The sequence below is a fragment of the Periplaneta americana genome, chromosome 9, assembly GCF_040183065.1.
Source record: "Periplaneta americana isolate PAMFEO1 chromosome 9, P.americana_PAMFEO1_priV1, whole genome shotgun sequence".
NCBI lineage: Eukaryota > Metazoa > Arthropoda > Insecta > Blattodea > Blattidae > Periplaneta > Periplaneta americana.
In genome coordinates, this window is record NC_091125.1 from 167,631,958 (window position 1) to 167,652,213 (window position 20,256).

At 36.7% G+C, this 20,256-nt stretch overlaps 1 protein-coding gene across 2 annotated transcripts in view; it reads left to right on the top strand.

Moving 5' to 3' along the window:
* The window catches only part of mtgo (miles to go), a 466,045-nt gene that overhangs the window by 388,389 nt on the left and 57,400 nt on the right, over nucleotides 1-20,256 (top strand). For both annotated transcript variants that reach the window (XM_069836312.1, XM_069836313.1), the window contains 2 exons: nucleotides 12,454-12,607; nucleotides 19,435-19,584. In XM_069836312.1, the coding sequence (XP_069692413.1) occupies nucleotides 12,454-12,607; nucleotides 19,435-19,584 (304 nt within the window). The remainder of the gene's footprint in view (nucleotides 1-12,453; nucleotides 12,608-19,434; nucleotides 19,585-20,256) is intronic.

Sequence of the window (20,256 nt, forward strand, 5' to 3'; positions counted from 1 at the left end):
AAACAACAGTTTGTAAATGCCTATAGTTTGAGATTTTAGTAGGTACTGTACTTGTTTCTTACAGGGAGCAGCTAAAATGCATGTGTCCCACATCTCCTCTTATTTTCTCCTAATCCAGTAAAGCGAAACAGTGCTTGCAGTACTGATGTGTCATTCATTTCACTCAGTTCTCTAGTTTTAGTACTTACAGTACTTATAAAGTACAAGTGAGCTTATCTACTGCTTTTAACTAACTAAAATGGCCCCTGTATCTTCAACCCTAAAGACAAAAATAACATCATGGATTGCGATGGACGAAGCTTTCACTACAGATGGAAAAATAGTAATGTGTCAAGTGTGCGGTAAAGAAGTCGGGTGCTCTATGAAATCATAACTGGAGAGTCTTACCTATCCTATACCTGCCAGATACTTACTTACTAACTTACAAATGACTTTTAAGGAACCCGAAGGTTCATTGCCGCCCTCACATAAGCCCGCCATCGGTCCCTATCCTGTGCAAGATTAATCCAGTCTCTATCATCATATCCCACCTCCCTCAAATCCATTTTAATATTATCCTCCCATCTACGTCTCGGCCTCCCCAAAGGTCTTTTTCCCTCCGGTCTCCCACCTAACACTATATGCATTTCTGGATTCGCCCATACGTGCTACATGCCCTGCCCATCTCAAACGTCTGGATTTAATGTTCCTAATTATGTCAGGTGAAGAATACAATGCGTGCAGTTCTGTGTTGTGGAACTTTCTCCATTCTCCTGTAACTTCATCCCTCTTAGCCCCAAATATTTTCCTAAGCACCTTATTCTCAAACACCCTTAACCTATGTTCCTCTCTCAGAGTGAGAGTCCAAGTTTCACAACCATAAAGAACAACCGGTAATATAACTGTTTTATAAATTCTAACTTTCAGATTTTTGGACAGCAGACTGGATGATAAGAGCTTCTCAACCGAATAATAACACGCATTTCCCATATTTATTCTGCGTTTAATTTCCTCCCGAGTGTCATTTATATTTGTTACTGTTGCTCCAAGATATTTGAATTTTTCCACCCCTTCGAAGGATAAATCTCCAATTTTTATATTTCCATTTCTTATATTGATATTAAATATTTTCATGATTTTAGATATTTTGGTACATATTGAGCTTATTTTTCTTACATAAATATGTACATATTTCACACCTTGATATTACATAAAAATCCGGTCCCTAGTTATCTGAAATATCCGTGTGTACCAGCCGTAGGATCTGACTGCAGTTTGCCTCTCTCGCCCCATTCTTCGAACTCCTAAGATAGTGTTCGTTTCACGCGAGGGATGGATTCCTGGACTTCCGCGGTTGTGTTTCCGCTGGAAGTGCACGAGACGGGGGCGTGAATGTCCGGAATGTTCCAACTACACTAATAGAGGGAGCCGAAATAGTTCAGTCGTTGAAGCGACTAGCAGCATGTTTGGGGTTCATTCAGCCTCTTGTACGCTATCTATCGCCGAGCTCCGGATTAAGGAAAGGTCGCCAATTATGGCCCTCTTCATTTTTTGCATATAAATGAAAGTCTTGCAAACTATAAAAATTACTCATTATTGTTACCTTACATATTAATTCCAGTATTATGGAAAAGTAAAATTATATTTGTTAATTGGTGTAAAGTAGCAGATTGTGCAGGTTTCTATAAGTGCTACATTTTTCGACTGTGTAATTTCAAAGTTGTTGACTTGCGATACATTTAAAATTAATAATTCTAAAGCAGGGAGATGCACTATCACCTTTACTTTTTAACTTCGCTCTAGAATATGCCATTAGGAAAGTTCAGGATAACAGGCAGGTTTTGGAATTGAACGGGTTACATCAGCTTCTTGTCTATGCGGATGACGTGAATATGTTAGGAGAAAATACACAAACGATTAGGGAAAACACGGAAATTTTACTTGAAGCAAGTAGAGCGATCGGTTTGGAAGTAAATCCCGAAAAGACAAAGTATATGATTATGTCTCGTGACCAGAATATTGTACGAAATGGAAATATAAAAATTGGAGATTTATCCTTCGAAGAGGTGGAAAAATTCAAATATCTTGGAGCAACAGTAACAAATATAAATGATACTCGGGAGGAAATTAAACGCAGAATAAATATGGGAAATGCGTGTTATTATTCGGTTGAGAAGCTCTTATCATCCAGTCTGCTGTCCAAAAATCTGAAAGTTAGAAGTTATAAAACAGTTATATTACCGGTTCTTCTGTATGGTTGTGAAACTTGGACTCTCACTTTGAGAGAGGAACATAGGTTCAGGGTGTTTGAGAATAAGGTGCTAAGGAAAATATTTGGGGCTAAGCGGGATGAAGTTACAGGAGAATGGAGAAAGTTACACAACACAGAACTGCACGCATTGTATTCTTCACCTGACATAATTAGGAACATTAAATCCAGACGTTTGAGATGGGCAGGGCATGTAGCACGTATGGGCGAATCCAGAAATGCATATAGAGTGTTAGTTGGGAGACCGGAGGGAAAAAGACCTTTAGGGAGGCCGAGACGTAGATGGGAGGATAATATTAAAATGGATTTGAGGGAGGTGGGGTATGATGATAGAGACTGGATTAATCTTGCACAGGATAGGGACCGCTGGCGGGCTTATGTGAGGGCGGCAATGAACCTTCGGGTTCCTTAAAAGTCATTTGTAAGTAAGTAAGTAATTAAATTATTTAATCTGACAGGATTAAGGCCATAAGTCCTTCTCTTCCATCCTACCAGATAACACATATAAATACAAAAAAAAAAAAAAAAGGAATACAGACGCTGATGAAAATAGTACAAATTAAATCAAAAGAACACTATAGAGCTCTCATCGAGCTAATACAAGAAAAAAGAAAGAAAGAAAAACAGAAATAGCAATGAATATACTACTAATAATAGTAATAATAATAATAATAATAATAATAATAATAATAATAATAAATGCATTACATATTAATTGTCAATTTTACAACAGCATAGTTACAATATTTACTATATATCATGGGCTAAGGTGAAGTTGCGCAACCTGACAGGTGTTCAGCAAGCAATTCCATGAGCTAGAATATGATTTTTTAATTTAAATTTGAATTTTGATATTGTCCGACAGTCTCTGACATGGTCAGGGACAGAGTTCCATAGGCGTGGAATAGATATGCTGAAAGATGATGAGTAGAAGGATGTTCTGTGCAGAGGAATAGAGAGAAGGTACATGTTCCGGGTTCGAGGTAGTGAAAGGTAAACAAAACGAGATGCTAGGTAAGAGGGTATGGAAGTGTGGGTGATTTTAATTTCTTCTTCTTCTTCTTTTATTTTTAATGAAACTATTTATTTTTTCAGCACATTTACTTAAGAATAATTATTATAGGCTAGTTGAAAAATCAAACATATTAAATGAATACACAATCGAAGTTAATAACTTAGCCCTCAGATATTAGCCTTTCACACAAATTTTGCATATACAGTCAACTCCGGATATAGTGAACCTCTGTGGACTTGCATATTTCGTTCACTTTATCCGAGGTTCACTAAATCCGAAGTGTGTCTCCCCTAACCTTAAATGTCAGGAATGAATGAATTTGTGAACAAGAAAATGAAATACTATACAGCAATTAATTTTTTTTAATGGATTACACTCTACACTGTTACTCACAGTTGGTTTACTTAAACTATGCTATCGACCCACGTCCACTTGCGAAAGACCATGTTCAGTGTCACTTATAGTATTCGCCTTATTTTCCAAAGAAAACACTTTACACTTCAACATTTTTATACAGTACATTCACTATTCCAACACTAGAAAAAGACTGATGAGGTAGAAATGACAAACGCTGTTATAGTGTGACTGCGTACTCAGCCTTGGAATTTCCCAGGTCGCTTAATGAAAACTGGAAGGGGGTTGATGGCGTTTGAAAGCCATCGGAGTCTTACCTTCATTTATGCTCAGGACAAATTATTTTGCTCTCTTCTGTTTACGTGCGGTCCCTATGTAAAAGAAAATAACATTTGAACAAAGCCACCATTGCGCCGTAGCACCTGAGGAGCACCACTTTGGGAAAACGGGTAACATTTTTACGAGTCACTCGAGTCAGCACTCGTGGAGGTCGTGCCAGTTATTGTTTACGAAGGAAATGGGCGTGATGTCGTTAGTAGGACAAATTGTGACGTGCAAATTAGCTGCTATTATACTGGGAAAAGGTGAAATCAGACTTGATTGCTGCATGTGTTGAAACGACACGCACTCTCCGCTGATGCGACCACACGATTGTTCGACAGATGAAAGCATTTTCTTTCCCACACAATCGAGCGTTTCTAAAGGTAAACTTAGAAACCAGTGTGAATTGTTCTGGTAGTCACGATCGGTGATGATCCATTCACATCGATTTTTATTAATTTTCTCAAGATGAAAATCAGTAATTCTTCCTTTATGTCTTCATTTTCCTCTCGGGACTGCCCGCGCCTATTGTTGCCACTCATAACTCCCGCGTTAAACTCTGACTAAGAAACTTGATTTTTTAATTTGTTAGTACCATACAGGATGTTATTATTTTGAGAGGAGATAGTATGCATCAAAACAAGGGGAAAAAAAGTAACAAACATGGATCCTAAAGCCACAGTATAAGAAGAATCACTAGGGACAACTCTTGTCGGCACCTTTGATGTTGTTGGTACTAAATTCAAGCTCAGTAAGGTCTAGTTCTCAATGAATCCAACTATGTCGCTAGCATCAAACCACTATCAAAATGTTAGTAAAATATTTATTTATTTATTTATTTATTTATTTATTTATTTATTTATTTATTTATTTATTTATTTATTTATTTATTTATTTATTTATTTTATTGGTCAGTAATATCAGTAATACGAATAATCTTGTATGTGTATTATATATCATTAATAATATTATTATTATTATTATATTATTATTACTATTCTTATTTTTTATCATTATTATTATTATTATTATTATTATTATTATTATTATTATCAATAATTGTCTTATTTTTTATACTTTGTATGCCTCATTTATTTTGACCTGCTGTTCACATTTTATTATGCTTTTTTCTTTCTTTTTGTATGTTATATATTATGTCTGATTTCTTCTTACTTGTTGTTTACATTTTATTATTATTATCTTATTCAGTTTTGTGTGTAAAATTGTAGTGTACTTTGTAAATTTGTAGTGTTTTTGTAACGCAGTTTTTACTCCTGGTTGAGTGTTAGAGAAGGCCGTATGGCCTTAACTCTGCCAGGTTAAATATTATTATTATTATTATTATTATTATTATTATTATTATTATTATGTCGCTACTAAGTTAAAATACTTATATCCATTGTTGACGTTCATATTCGCACTACACCGCAACGGACGCCATGATGTATTATGTTGTACTTGGATCAATTTTACCAACATAAACCTCAAACAGTGACTTCAACGTTGGCGTCAATTAGTGAATATTTTCATGATGATTGCATACGGAAGTAATTATTATTATGTTTAGATTGCCTCATGTCTTTAAAATTATTAAAAGATGAGTAATAAATGTTTTCAGTTAATATTAAATTATGCCAGATCTGTCGTAGATGGAGATCCATCTGGTGGAGGTTCCAGATAATACACCCGGTTTCGTGACATGCGCACTCAGAATGTGTTCCCACGAAATGGCTTAGGTGTCTTTACTGTATGTTCTCTATACTGTGCTAAAACTCGTGCCGTAAGAGCTATGGGCACTTGTTCACCATCGCTACTGTGAAATGTAAAGATGTTGTTTACAGGTAGGGCTGGTTTAATGAGAGATGGGATTGTTAATTTCAATAATAAACACGTGTAGGCTGATGAAAATCCTCTCGCAATTGAAGCAAGGCATCAGCACCGATTTTCAATTAATACATAGGCAGGAATTATTGACGATGGATTAATACGACCTTACATATAGTTGCCTCGTGTAATTATTAGGCAGCGGCATTCCTTTTAAGATTTGTAGGTCTTTATTGCATGCACCGATAATAAAATGAAAATGCGACGTTGTCACGTCTTGTTTGTTGCTGCTATATATTAATATAACATGGAACAAGACACACTGCTAAAATATGCAACTCTGGTTTATATATACACTCCGCATGGAGTATTGTAGCGGCCTTCAAAAAACTTGACGACAATGGTCAGCGCGACATAATTAAAATTATTGAAACTACAAAGCTTCCGTCCATTCACTCCGGGTGGAGTATTAGAGCGGCCTTCAAAAGACTTGACAATGGACAGCGCGACATAATTAAAATTATTGAAACTACAAAGCTTCTGTCCTCTTTGACACCGCTAGCCTACTAATTGAACGTGGCTACTTTACTACCAAACAGATTGAATGGTGCAATGTATCATCATTTCATAGCAAACGAATTGCCTCCTTGCTGGAGGTAGTGCCATACCTTCAAAGGCTAGAGATGTGGTTCATGCATGATGGAGCACAGCTCCATTTTCACCGAAATGTCCGAGAACACCTACAGACATTTAACGGGCGATGGATTCGTCGGGGAGGTCCAGTACGTTGGTCTGCTCGTTCCCCTGACCTTAATCCCTTGGATTTTTTGTTTTGGGGACACTTGAAGGCTTGGTGTATGAACTCCCATCAGTAATGCACAAACACTACAGGAGTGCGTCATCCGAGACCAACCAGGAGTATTTCAAAGAGCGAGTGAGTCCCTAAGACGTAGGCCAGAAGGATGCATTACTATGAATGGACATCACATTGAGCACCTATACCGATGGTGAACAAGTGCTCATAGCTCTTGAGGTATGAGTTTTAGGACCTATATTTGTTATAATTTTTTTCTTTTGTTTTGGTGCATACTACCTCCTCTCAAAATATAGAATACTTTTTTTAGCACTCTGTATATTTGCGTTAACAGATACAGTATAAACATGCACAAAGTGTTCTACGTTATTGTGTAGGCCTATACTGTGTATGCTTTTAATAATTCTGTATATGCAATAAATACATAATTTTAATGATTTTATCACCAATAGAGTCCTGCACCGTGGCATCGTGGTCTAAGGCAGCGTTTCTCAAACTTTTTTGAAGTGGGGACCACTTTTTAAAGTCAGAACAGTTCCGCGGACCACCTTACTCTTGTTCCCTTCAAAAGCAACTTTATCATTTTCGTAGCATATGTTAATACCAATAGGCCTATATTTATATTTTAAAATTGAATTAAGGTTCGGTACTTTGGTCCTCTGTTATGAATTCGAGTGGTATCTGGCTGGATTACAGGCGCGGCGCCAGATGTGCAGGGAAAAGATGTCGAGAAACATCATGTATATAGCGCTTTAAATCCCTCTTTTTTTGCTGAGAGTAGAATGGGAAGTCGATAGACGGGTAGGATAATAAATTTCATAAAATGCAGTACTTGGCGAAAAAGTGAAATTACCATGTGCCATTTCCAAACTCTGAGATTTTAAATTATAGTGTGATACGCAATTCGTTTGAATTTTATTTTTTCTTCTGTCTTTTTTTAAGGACTACAAGGAGAGACCTCGAGGACCACAGGTGGTCCGCGGATCATAGTTTAAGAAACCCTGGTCTGCCTAGGACTCGCGTTATGAAATGCGGGCTGGTTCGAATCCCCATGGGGAAAGAAATTTTCTCATGAAATTTCGGCCAGTGTATCGGATCGATGCCCACCCAGCATCGTGATGCACGCGAAAATCCGGTTTCGCAAACCAGCTATAACGGCTGGGGGGATCACCGTGCTAACCACACGATATCTCCATTCTGGTTGGATGATCGTCCACCTCTGTTTCGACATGTGGACGTGAGGCCAGCAGCCGGCTGGTCGGTCTTGGCCCTTCATGGGCTGTAGCGCCATGGATTTCCATGGATCACGAATAGAACTGTTTCATAAAACAAATAGGCCTGCATGAAACTCAAATCTATCTTTGAAACATTATTGTAAGAACACTTTTCGCTGAAACAAATAATACAGAATTCAAGATTTTTTCATAACTTATTTTAAAGTCTGAGTACATACGTAACAATTACAGCTATTTTTATTTTGTAATAAAAAGAAGTTTTATAAACAAAATACACAATATTGAAAATTTGAATTTAAAATATTTGTGTAACAGTAGGCCTTAGGCCTATATTTTTACTGAAACAAATTATCATTTTTAAATTCAAATATTTCCAGTCTTTATTTTACTGGTCTTGTATTGGTTCATTCATTCATTCATTCATAGTTTTCTGCCTAAGAGGAGATCTTTCACTGCAAACCCAGCATTCTCCAATCTTTCCTATTTCCTGCCTTCCTCTTAGTCTCCGCATATGATCCATATATCATCTGATATATTCTTCCGCCCCGAACTTTGCTCCATGTAACTTAATATAAATTTCGAAGTACTGTATAACTGAATGTCTCCCTTCTACGAATTAAAAATCTGACAATTCCACTCTTAATATGTACTACCTTATTGCGGTAGTGTCCCGCGCCATGGCGCCGTGGTCTAAGGCATCCTGCCTAACACTCGCGTTACTGAATGCGCGCTGGTTCGAGTCCTCATGAGGGAAGACATTTTCTCATTAAATTTCAGCCAGTGTATGGGACCGGTGCCCACCCATCTTTGTGATGCATTTGGGGAGCTACGATAGGTAGCGAAATCCGGTTACGAAAGCCAGCTGTAACGGCTGGGGGGATCATCGTGATAACCACACGATACCTCCATTCTGGTTGGATGATCGTCCACCTCTGTTTCGGCATGTGAACATGAACATGAAGCCAGCAGCCGGCTGGTCGTTCTGGGTCCTTCAAGGGCTATGACGCCACGGATTATTATTATTATTATTATTATTATTATTATTATTATTATTATTATTATTATTATTGAATAATTTTGAGGGAAAAATTGTTCCGGAGCCGGGTATCGAACCCGGGACCTTTGGTTAAACGTACCAACGCTCTACCAACTGAGCTACCCGGGAACTCTACCCGACATCGATCCAACTTTTCCCTCTATATCTACAGACCTCAAAGTGGGCTGACAACCGTCAAGCAACCAACATTGAGTGCACACTAACTCTGTGTGACTTAAATTGTGGTTTTCTGTTAACGAACAGTGACGTGTATAATGCAAATCAAGCTTTCAGGTATAACTCCCTGTGAAGTTGATTTGAATAATTTTGAGGGAAAAATTGTTCCGGGGCCGGGTATCGAACCTGGGATCTTTGGTTAAACGTACCAACGCTCTACCAACTTAGCTACCCGGGAACTCTACCCGACACCGATTCAACTTTTCCCTCAGTTGGTAGAGCGTTGGTACGTTTAACCAAAGGTCCCGGATTCGATACCCGGCTCCGGAACAATTTTTCCCTCAAAATTATTCAAATCAATTTTACAGCTGAATTTTACCAGAAAGCTTGATTTGCATTATTATTATTATTATTATTATTATTATTATTATTATTATTATTATTATTATTATTATTATTATTATTATTATTGGGGATCATCAGTGCGGTTTTCGGCGTAATAGATCGACTATTGATCAGATTTTTTGTATTCGACAGATAATGGAGAAAAAATGGGAGTATAAGGGTACAGTACATCAGTTATTCATAGATTTCAAAAAGGCATATGACTCGGTTAAGAGGGAAGTATTATATGATATTCTTATTGAATTTGGTATTCCCAAGAAACTAGTTCGATTAATTAAAATGTGTCTCAGTGAAACATACAGCAGAGTCCGTATAGGTCAGTTTCTATCTGATACTTTTCCAATTCACTGCGGGCTAAAGCAGGGAGATGCACTATCACCTTTACTTTTTAACTTCGCGCTTGAATATGCTATTAGGAAAGTTCAGGATAACAGGCAGGGTTTGGAATTGAACGGGTTACATCAGCTTCTTGTCTATGCGGATGACGTGAATATGTTAGGAGAAAATACACAAACGATTAGGGAAAACACGGAAATTTTACTTGAAGCAAGTAGAGCGATCGGTTTGGAAGTAAATCCCGAAAAGACAAAGTATATGATTATGTCTCGTGACCAGAATATTGTACGAAATGGAAATATAAAAATTGGAGATTTATCCTTCGAAGAGGTGGAAAAATTCAAATATCTTGGAGCAACAGTAACAAATATAAATGACACTCGGGAGGAAATCAAACGCAGAATAAATATGGGAAATGCGTGTTATTATTCGGTTGAGAAGCTCTTATCATCCAGTCTGCTGTCCAAAAATCTGAAAGTTAGAATTTATAAAACAGTTATATTACCGGTTCTTCTGTATGGTTGTGAAACTTGGACTCTCACTCTGAGAGAGGAACATAGGTTCAGGGTGTTTGAGAATAAGGTGCTTAGGAAAATATTTGGGGCTAAGCGGGATGAAGTTACAGGGGAATGGAGAAAGTTACACAACACAGAACTGCACGCATTGTATTCTTCACCTGACATAATTAGGAACATTAAATCCAGACGTTTGAGATGGGCAGGGCATGTAGCACGTATGGGCGAATCCAGAAATGCATATAGAGTGTTAGTTGGGAGACCGGAGGGAAAAAGACCTTTAGGGAGGCCGAGACGTAGATGGGAGGATAATATTAAAATGGATTTGAGGGAGGTGGGATATGATGATAGAGACTGGATTAATCTTGCACAGGATAGGGACCGCTGGCGGGCTTATGTGAGGGCGGCAATGAACCTTCGGGTTCCTTAAAAGCCATTTGTAAGTAAGTAAGTAAGTATTATTATTATTATTATTATTATTATTATTATTATTAGTATTATTATTGCGGTACTAGGTACTTTGCAAGGGTTTCTGTTATTAAAATCGTAAGTATTGTTGGATCATTATTTTGAATTATTCTGTGTCAAATTTGATAAGATCAGTTGCTAGAATCCGTGAATTGGAAGAAGCCCGTTCCGTAACTAACTGCTTGCGTTTGATTCCGAATTGCAGCTCACCTTAATGATGCTGCTTCAAACCAGAGGAGCGACAGGGCTCGTCTGTGACTCTTTTGCACGATGCATTGCTAAAAGAATAATAAAGCAAGTTATTGTGTGGCGACATGATGAAGGTGGTGATTTGAGCTCATTGTGTTGATGCTGTTGATTTGTCGGACCAGTCGCAGCTGTGGCCATTTCAAGGACTAAGATCTCTCTCTCTCTCGCCATTGATGTCGACGGCTCAACCCTACATGCGCGAGGTTTTGAGGCTCCTTGCCCTGCGATTCTCTCCACTTCAATTGAAACAATGCAGAGTAGCATCAGCTTTATAAATAACGTCTCTTAATTCGGTTGAACTTGGAACTAATTGAAGAGTGCAACTGTTTGGATGATTTCACATTTGGTATTTGGTCTGTTTCTTGAAGTTGCTTTGCCCGGAAAGCAGAAAGTAGAGCAGTGTGCCTCCGTCTGCCACGCCACGCCACGCCACGCCCATTAATTCAGTTCTATTCATTCATAATAAACTGTGAATTGTCCAATCATTTCGTGAGTCTGTAATTATTAGCACTAGGATTTTTATGATGTCACATTTCGTTTACTGTTTTCACAGATACTGTTAACTTATTTATAATCGGTGATTAGTGATTACGCTGATTATAATACTGTGGTTGTGCAGTCGTTGGTCCATTTTTTTTTATAATTTTGGAATATTTTAATATTTAATTCCTTCTGTTACAATTCTCAAGTGTGCATGAAAATGCGGTAAAATTTTAAAATGTGATAACGGATTTGAAATTTGAATCATGTCTTTGGGTCAATGACTTCAAGTACCCGCCAGTGGTTAAAAAAAAAAAGTTGCCCCAAACCACATACTACTATAGACCCGTCGCTCTAATTTCCGGCAGCCAATCACGTTGTAGGTCGGCTACATTTAAACGTGTGCGTCTTGTGATTCGCTGATGAAGATGTTATGCATTTCCTAAGGCTGGATAAATACTTAATATAATCGCCCGCCATTTGGCTCATTCGTTGGCGTTCGCAGAAAGCAGGAAAACGGGAGTATACTGGGGAAATGTGCTGTCTGTACGTTACCATCATAAATTCCGCGTAAACTCGCATGAAATCGAGTACGATATATTTCTTATTGAACCGCGATCCCCGAAAAATAATGTGAAGTAAATTAAAGATTAATATTTTCGAAGAACTGTAAGAAATTTGAGTCATATAGTGCAGTACATCTTCAGCAGAGCTTTCATTTCTCAAGTGAAACTATTTATAAGTTATTTAGATATTTACAGAACACACGAAAATAGTTATGCTATTAAGTAAGAGCGTGAAATGCCCTTTATTAAACTTCTTGGAAAATTATGCACGATATCAAGTAGTTTTTTTTTTTTTTTTTTTTTTTTTTTTTTTTTTAGGGGAGGGGCATTGAGTTAATAAGTTAGGTGTCAATGCAAAATTCTTACTGTTAATTCAGTCAGTTCTGTGACAGTATTCTTCTTGATTGTAGGGACCAGGGCCTGGGACCAGTACAAACCAGCCTCCACAACCATTCTTCGCACCACAGGGTCTTCCTCCAGGATATCATCCGCCCCCGCATTTTGGTCACGGGAATCCAATGCAACCAGGTGTCATGGGCCATGTTCCTCCACCTGCTCAACAAGGTATGTATTTAAAGGTTAAGATTATTATTATTATTATTATTATTATTATTATTATTATTATTATTATTATTATTATTATTATTATACCTGTAGTTTTATGACGTCATTTTCCTCTTGAAGTATAATTTCGTTTCTAAATACAAGGTGGGTTAAAAGTTGCTTTCCCTAAACACTTCCTTGCATTTAATTACATTCAGTTTACATTTGACTACACATTCCGTTACAGATTTTGTTCAAAATGGAGACATGGCATTGGATAAACAGTTGACGCACGAATATGGTTGTCAACCCATCACTTATTACACCAGCTATTCGTTTATTCAAGTTACATCATCTGTATATATGTGTACAAGTATGAAACCTAAGAACGAATATTGGGGAAAGCGACTTTTGACTCACCTTGTGTAATTGAGCGTATGTTGAATCTTTCGTACACTACTTTTAACACTTGAATATAAATAATTGATTAAATGGCGATCTTACTCGTGTTAATTATGTAAGAATGTGCGGCTTACAGCTGTTTCGGTGCTACTTGACACCATCCTCAGAGCCTTCTTCGCTGCCTGTTGTGTGGGTGCGTTCGTGTGATGAAGAGTGAACTCAACACACTAGAACAATATGAAATATACAGACACACTAAAACACACCCTAATCAAATTCTCAACACACAGATCATTTTCAGAACACACACACTATTTGACACAACTCCTCATCACACGAACGCACCCACACAACAGGCAGCGAAGTTGAGATGGCGCCGAGACACAGAAGGCTCTGAGGATGGTGTGAAGTAGCACCGAAACAGCTGTTAGCCGCACATGCTTACATAATTAACACGAGTAAGATCGCCATTTAATCAATTATTTACGATTAATACTTCCTAGATGCATTGATTGGAAAAGAAAGGAACTTAGTCAAACCTTTTCCTATATCTCTAACATCAAGTTGATGTTGCTGTCCTGAAAAGTAGCAAATTGACTTAGTTCCTTTCCAAAAATTGCGATTCATTGTTTGTTGTATCACTTTCATTGTTCATATGAATGCATATTTAGTCATTTTCTTTATTCCTTAGCATAATTTTCACTAATTTTGAAATACAGTCATATTTTAGTAAACAAATTTGAATTTTATGTAAACATTTTTAAACATAAAATCCCTTGAAAATTCATTACAGACTGGACTGTACTGCACTTACAGTTGAAAAATTTGTGGAATGCAGGATTGCTGACCTGGGAAGCGGACAATTTCTTGGGGTAATGGGGTGTGTTAAAAGGGATGCAAATGTTTGTTTTCCTAGATCTTGTCATTGTATTCTTCTTAGAGGGTTTTAGTTTAATTTGAAAGTGCCTAAAGTGAAATGCAGAGCGCAAAACTGCGTAGTTTTGTACAAGAGTTCAGTAGGAAAGTTTTTAGTACTGATGACGAAATTCTTTATTCTTAATTTTGCAAAGTGAAGTTCACTGCAGAGAAGAGAACAGCGAAGCAAAACTACATTATCAGACACGTTAACAAGGCTTTTTTGCAAAGGGATGGCAGACATTGTTTGAAAACAATCGATTCCTGCTTCTTAATCATAGAACAATGTATCAGAATTCTCAAAACATTTTATGTCATGATGGTTTCCTCAAATATTCACTGGGGCAATCAAATATAGTTTTTGAAAAATACAGAGGTCATCTTATTTGAAAGAAATCGATACTAAGCAAGAATGTATCTATCTGTATGTTATATAGATCATTCATTCATTCATTGTTCTGCCCAAGAGCATGTGTTTCACTGCAAACCCAGCTTTAACCCATCTTTTCTGTTTTCTGCCGTCCTCTTTGTCTCCTCATGTGATCCATGTATCTTAATGTCGTCTATTATCTGATATCTTCTTCTGCCCCGAACTTTTCTCCCGTTCACCATTCCTTCCAGTGCATCTTTCAGTAAGCAGTTTTTTCTCAGCCAGTGACCCAATCAATTCCTTTTTCTCTTACTGATCAGTAGACTTCGTGGAATTGCCACGAGAATCGTAAGGTTTACTATGCACGCAGTATAGACTGTATGAGAAGGGGGCGTGGAAAGGATAGAGTATGCCTCTAATGTAAGCACTGAGCAGTATAGTCCGGTTACAATAAAACCTGTATCCTGCATTCAAGAAATATAATGAATGATCATTGAAGTAGGAAATGTCTAAACATGTAAATACACAATTATTTTGTAGTGAGATGTATTAACTCTTAAAATTTAATGTAATATACTCGCATCATCCTTGAATATGTGCATTGCAGTGAAGAGTTGCGTACATTTTGAGCGACTGCAAAGTGAACCTCCTCCAATGGTCACTCAAACAGTTTTTATATTGGGAGAATGTACGTTCAACATCACACGATATAATAGGTGCATATTTGAATGGAAAGTCACTACTTTTTAGTACACCAACTTCAGACGTCTTGTCGTGACCTGATGGTACATTATTTATAATACGAAGTTGTGAATAGGCAGAATTTTTAGCAATAATGTTTCTCAACTTACATTTCACTTTTTCTGAAATTAGTGAATTGTTATTTTGGATAACGGTTTGTGATACTTTATCCACTATATTAAGGGCTTCTGAGAGTTGTAGTTTAGACGATTCTAACAGGGTGATACTTTTGGACACGATTTTAAAATTAGAATCAATGAACAGAATATCTTCCAATAGCTGTTCAGAAGGCAATGACTTTACAGCTGGAACAGCGGAACTGTATGTGCTATCCAATGCATCAATTACCTCCATTATTTTGCCGTAATGTTCTGCATAATAATTAACAGCATCCAACCACGTTTTCCAACGGGTCAAGACTGGCTGCGGGGGTAAGGATATTCCAGGGGCAATTATTTGGAACAGCAACACTCTCATTGTAGTATGTTTGATTGAATTCTTGTCTGCACTGAACAAATGTTAAGCTTTGACTATTCCAACCACAGTAATGCAAAAACAAGTGCTTACTTATTTATATATATTAGTTGTAGCTGCTCTATTTGGACCGGTTACAACTCTTAACATGAACTGCTTATACTACGAGACCGGGAGGTCGCCCACCTCCTCTATACTACCGTACATCGGCAACCTGATTGCATGGTGCGTGTGGCAATTCAACGAAGTCTCCTGATCAGTTTCAGCATCATTCTTTCTTCATCCACTCTGTCCAACACAGTTTCATTTGTTATTCTGTCTGTCCATTTCACACATTCCATTCTTCTCCGTATCCATATTTCAAATGCTTCTATTCGCTTCTCTTCACTTCGTCGTAATGTTCATGTTGCTGCCTCCATACAATGCCACACTCCACACAAAGCACTTCACTAGTCTCTTCCTTAGTTCTTTCTCCAGAGGCCCGCAGAAGATGCTCCTTTTTCCATTAAAAGCTTTCTTTGCCATTGCTACCCTCCTTTGACTTCCTGGCAGCAACTCATGTTACCTCCTATAGTACACCCCAAGTATTTGAAGCTGTCCACATGCTCTACTGCCTCATTTAGAATTCGCAAGTTTATCTCCTTTATTTTTCTTCCGATAGTCATGGCCTTCGTCTTGTTTGCATTTACCTTCATTCCATACTGCTCACAGGTGTCATTTGGCTCCAGTAACATATCTCTTGGTATCATCTCCTCTTCTACTAACAACGCTAGCAATTTTATATATAATTCTTATATTATTCCCGAATTATTTGTAGTCAGTAATTTTGCTTATTGATACTACATGGTGGAGTAACGGTTAGCGTGTCTGACCGCGAAACCAGATGGCCTGGGTTCGAATCCCGGTTGGAGCAAGTTACCTGATTGAGGTTTTTTTCCGGGGTTTCCCCTTAACCCAATATCAACAAATATTGGGTAACTATCAATGCTGGACTCTAGACTCATTTCACCGGCATTATCATCTTCATGACATTCAGACGCTAAATAACCTGAGATGTTGATACAGTGTCGCAAACTAAAAAAAAAAAAAAAAAAAAAAAAAAAAATATCACATGGTCTCGTGTTTCTCCAAAATTTTGGTATAATTTACGCTGACAGTCTATTTCTATCCCGGTATCACAGTCTACTATATACAGTCACGAAGCTTGAGTTTTGAGGGTGCTAGAAACAATAGACTGTGACGGTACTATTTTGCATTGCCTGTAATGAGGCGATATTAGCGATCCTAGTGGTGAGCAACTATCTAATGTTTGCATATTTACTATGTATTCAGCTTCGCGACTGTATATACTAGACTGTGGTGCTGGTATTATGTTTGTTGCTATATTTCATGACCTGTGTCTGGTTTTGTGCTGCATTAATTAAGCTTTCATTTTCATTTTTTAATTTGCAGATTTGTAATTATCTAAGTGTTTCTTTCTTTTTTTACTTCATTTTCATTCATGTTCCACTGGCCATGTCTTAAATTATTTTGTACCGGTATCTATTATTATTGTTGTTGTTATTATTATTGTTGTTGTTATTATCATTATCATTATTATTATTATTATTATTATTATTATTATTATCAGGGAAAGGATTTATATGTAAATACATATTTACTTATAAAGCTAATATAATTTATATTTTGCATTATCTTTATGTTTCACAATGTGTAGGGTTGAAAAATCCTACTTTTATTTTCCATATTTTTCCATATTTTAGAGTTTAGTACATATTTTCGTTAATTTCCATATATTTTCCATATTTCATATAAAACAGTCCATATTATATTAGGTTTAACAATAAAACAAAACAAAATTCCATTAACTTTTAAAAATACATTTCAACAATAGAGATTTAAACACATGTTCAGTAATCCCTTTAACATCAGAGTTATTTGAAAATTAGCAGTCCTATCAACAATGGGAAAGTAAGTTACAAAACTGTATTAATTTAATTTAAAATTTTTAACAGACTTCAGTTGTGCAGCTCAACAGTTAAATGCCAGTCAGAGTACACATAGGTTCAGTTTTGTAAATCATACTATAAAGACGGTAAATATGCCAAAAGTACGTCATTCAGTCAATTTAAAATCAAAACTAACAAGTTACATTTCAGAATTTAAAGAAGATGGTTTATCAACTGACAATAAAATATTATTTTGTAATTTGTGTCAGTGTGCAGTATCATCTACACAAAAGTTCCTGGTGCAACAACACATTACAACTAGTAAACATCAGGCCAACAAACAACTAAATTCCAAGCAGAGACAATTGTTTTTAACACAACCAACAACATCGAATGTAAGATCTGAGTTTAACATCGACCTGTGCCGTTCTCTCATCTCTGCTGATATTCCTCTCTACAAACTAAAGAATAAGGTCTTCAGGGAATTCCTTGAAAAATATACTCAACATACAATCCCGGATGAGTCAACACTTAGGAAGACGTATGCTCCATCCATCTACGATGAGACAATACAGAAGATAAGAGATGAAATTAAAGATAGTTCAATTTGGGTTTCCATTGATGAGACTCCCGACAAAGAAGGTAGACTTGTTGGTAATGTAGTTATCGGTTTGTTAAGTGAACAATATTCTGAACGAATTCTTTTACATTGTGATGTTCTAGAAAAGTGCAATAACAAAACTATAGTTAAACTGTTCAACGAAGCTATGGGTATCCTGTGGCCAAAGGGTATTATGTACGATAATGTGTTATTCTTTATTAGCGATGCTGCCCCTTATATGGTCAAAGCTGGACAAGCATTATCTGTTGTATATCCTAAATTGACTCATTTTACTTGTGTGGCGCATGCATTTCATCGTGTGGCAGAAGTGGTCAGAGACAATTTCCCTAAAGTAGATTTGTTGATTTCATCAGTGAAAAAAGTATTTCTCAAAGCTCCCAGTAGAGTTAACGTGTTGAAAGAAATGTACCCTGAAATTCCATTGCCACCAAAGCCAATTTTAACTAGATGGGGTACATGGCTAGAAGCAGTTGAATATTATGCCGAACATATAGACTCTATTAACAATGTTCTCCTTGCATTGGACTCTGAAGATGCAGTCTCAATTGATACTGCGAAAACAGTTACCTGTGACATAAGTGTGAAGAATGACTTAGCTCACATTCAGCATACATTTTCATGCATCATAAAAACGCTCAAAAGTCTCCAAAATAGGCACCTTTCACTATCTGAAAGTTTTGAAATTATAAATAGTACTGTGGAACAACTGAATCGTGGTAGAGGTAAAGTTGCAGATGCAGTAAGAGCTAAGGTGGACACTGTACTTTCAAAAAACCCTGGATATGAAGAACTACAAAAGGTTGTTGCTGTGATGAGTGGTGAATCAACAGTGAAGATTAACTTGGACTTATCCCCAGCAGACATTGTGAAATTGAATTATGTACCAGTTACTTCTTGTGACGTCGAACGCTCTTTTAGTCAGTATAAATCTATCCTCAGAGACAATAGAAGAAGATTCACTTTTCAGCACTTGAAAGAAATGTTTGTAACCTATTGTTATGGTAACAGACAATAAAAATTGTGTTTTGTTGAAACTACATTGGAAGATAAGGTACGTCCATTATATTTTTTGTTTAGTTTGATTAAAATGTACCAATATTTAACGTACATAGTCATTTTTTTATAATTTTAAGTCCATATTTAATTCCATATTTTGGTAAAAATCCATATTTAATTCCATATTTTGGTAAAAATAACTACATATATATTTACATATTTCATATATTTTTAGTCCATATAAATCCGTTCCCTGATTATTATTATTATCGTTGTTGTTGTTGCTTCGTGTATCGCTAACCAATATAGAGTTGTAAATGTAAGGTTAGAATTAATCCTTTTCGATTGGAGATATAGAAATAATTTTGTTGTTGTTCAGGGCATTCACCGCCACCACACAACTTCAAGGATGAGAGGACACAACGCCAGTATATCAAACTGAAGAAGAAACTGGAGCAGAAACAACAGCGAGGAGATGGTCTCAGTATTAACTCTTCACAAGCCACACCACCTATTTCTCCCAGGAAAGGTATGACATGTCCAGATTAACCGAAGACCTTGCGTTCAAAGACATGCGACAGACTGATGTGGAATATAGTTGAGCTTAATGCAACAAGTGTGGAAATGTCCTCCCTGCCATACTGTAGATTTGTATTTATTCAAATACATTTCAATTTAATTAGAATATTCTAATTGTTCCTGAGCACTTACTTCTTTCCCACATATTGAGATCTGCTGTTGTATATTCGTGTATGTATTTACCGATACTTAGTTATTTCAGTGAAAGAATAAGCAAGCAGTTCTGATACTCGTAGCAGAAGTATTTATCATGTGAATTAAGAAACAGAAAATGGAAACACTAAACAAATAAGAAATATGAATGTTACGGAAATGTATGAAATAATAAAGATTTAAAAGGAAAGAAAAGTCGTAGCACATAATTAATAGTGTCATCATAAGTGTCTAGATGAACACCTGCAAAGAATGGTATTTTGCTGCAGGAAAGAATGTTACTACAGTTAAACCCCGTTTTAACATTGCCGTTTTTTTAAGGAATCTGTCAAGTCCCAGCCAAATTACCATAAGAATAATGTAATTAATTTCAGCTTTTAAGGGTATATGTATGTGAATGACCACACATATTATCAGAAAATGCAGGCTCTAAATTTCTAAAATTTTATAAGAAAATGAACTCACAATT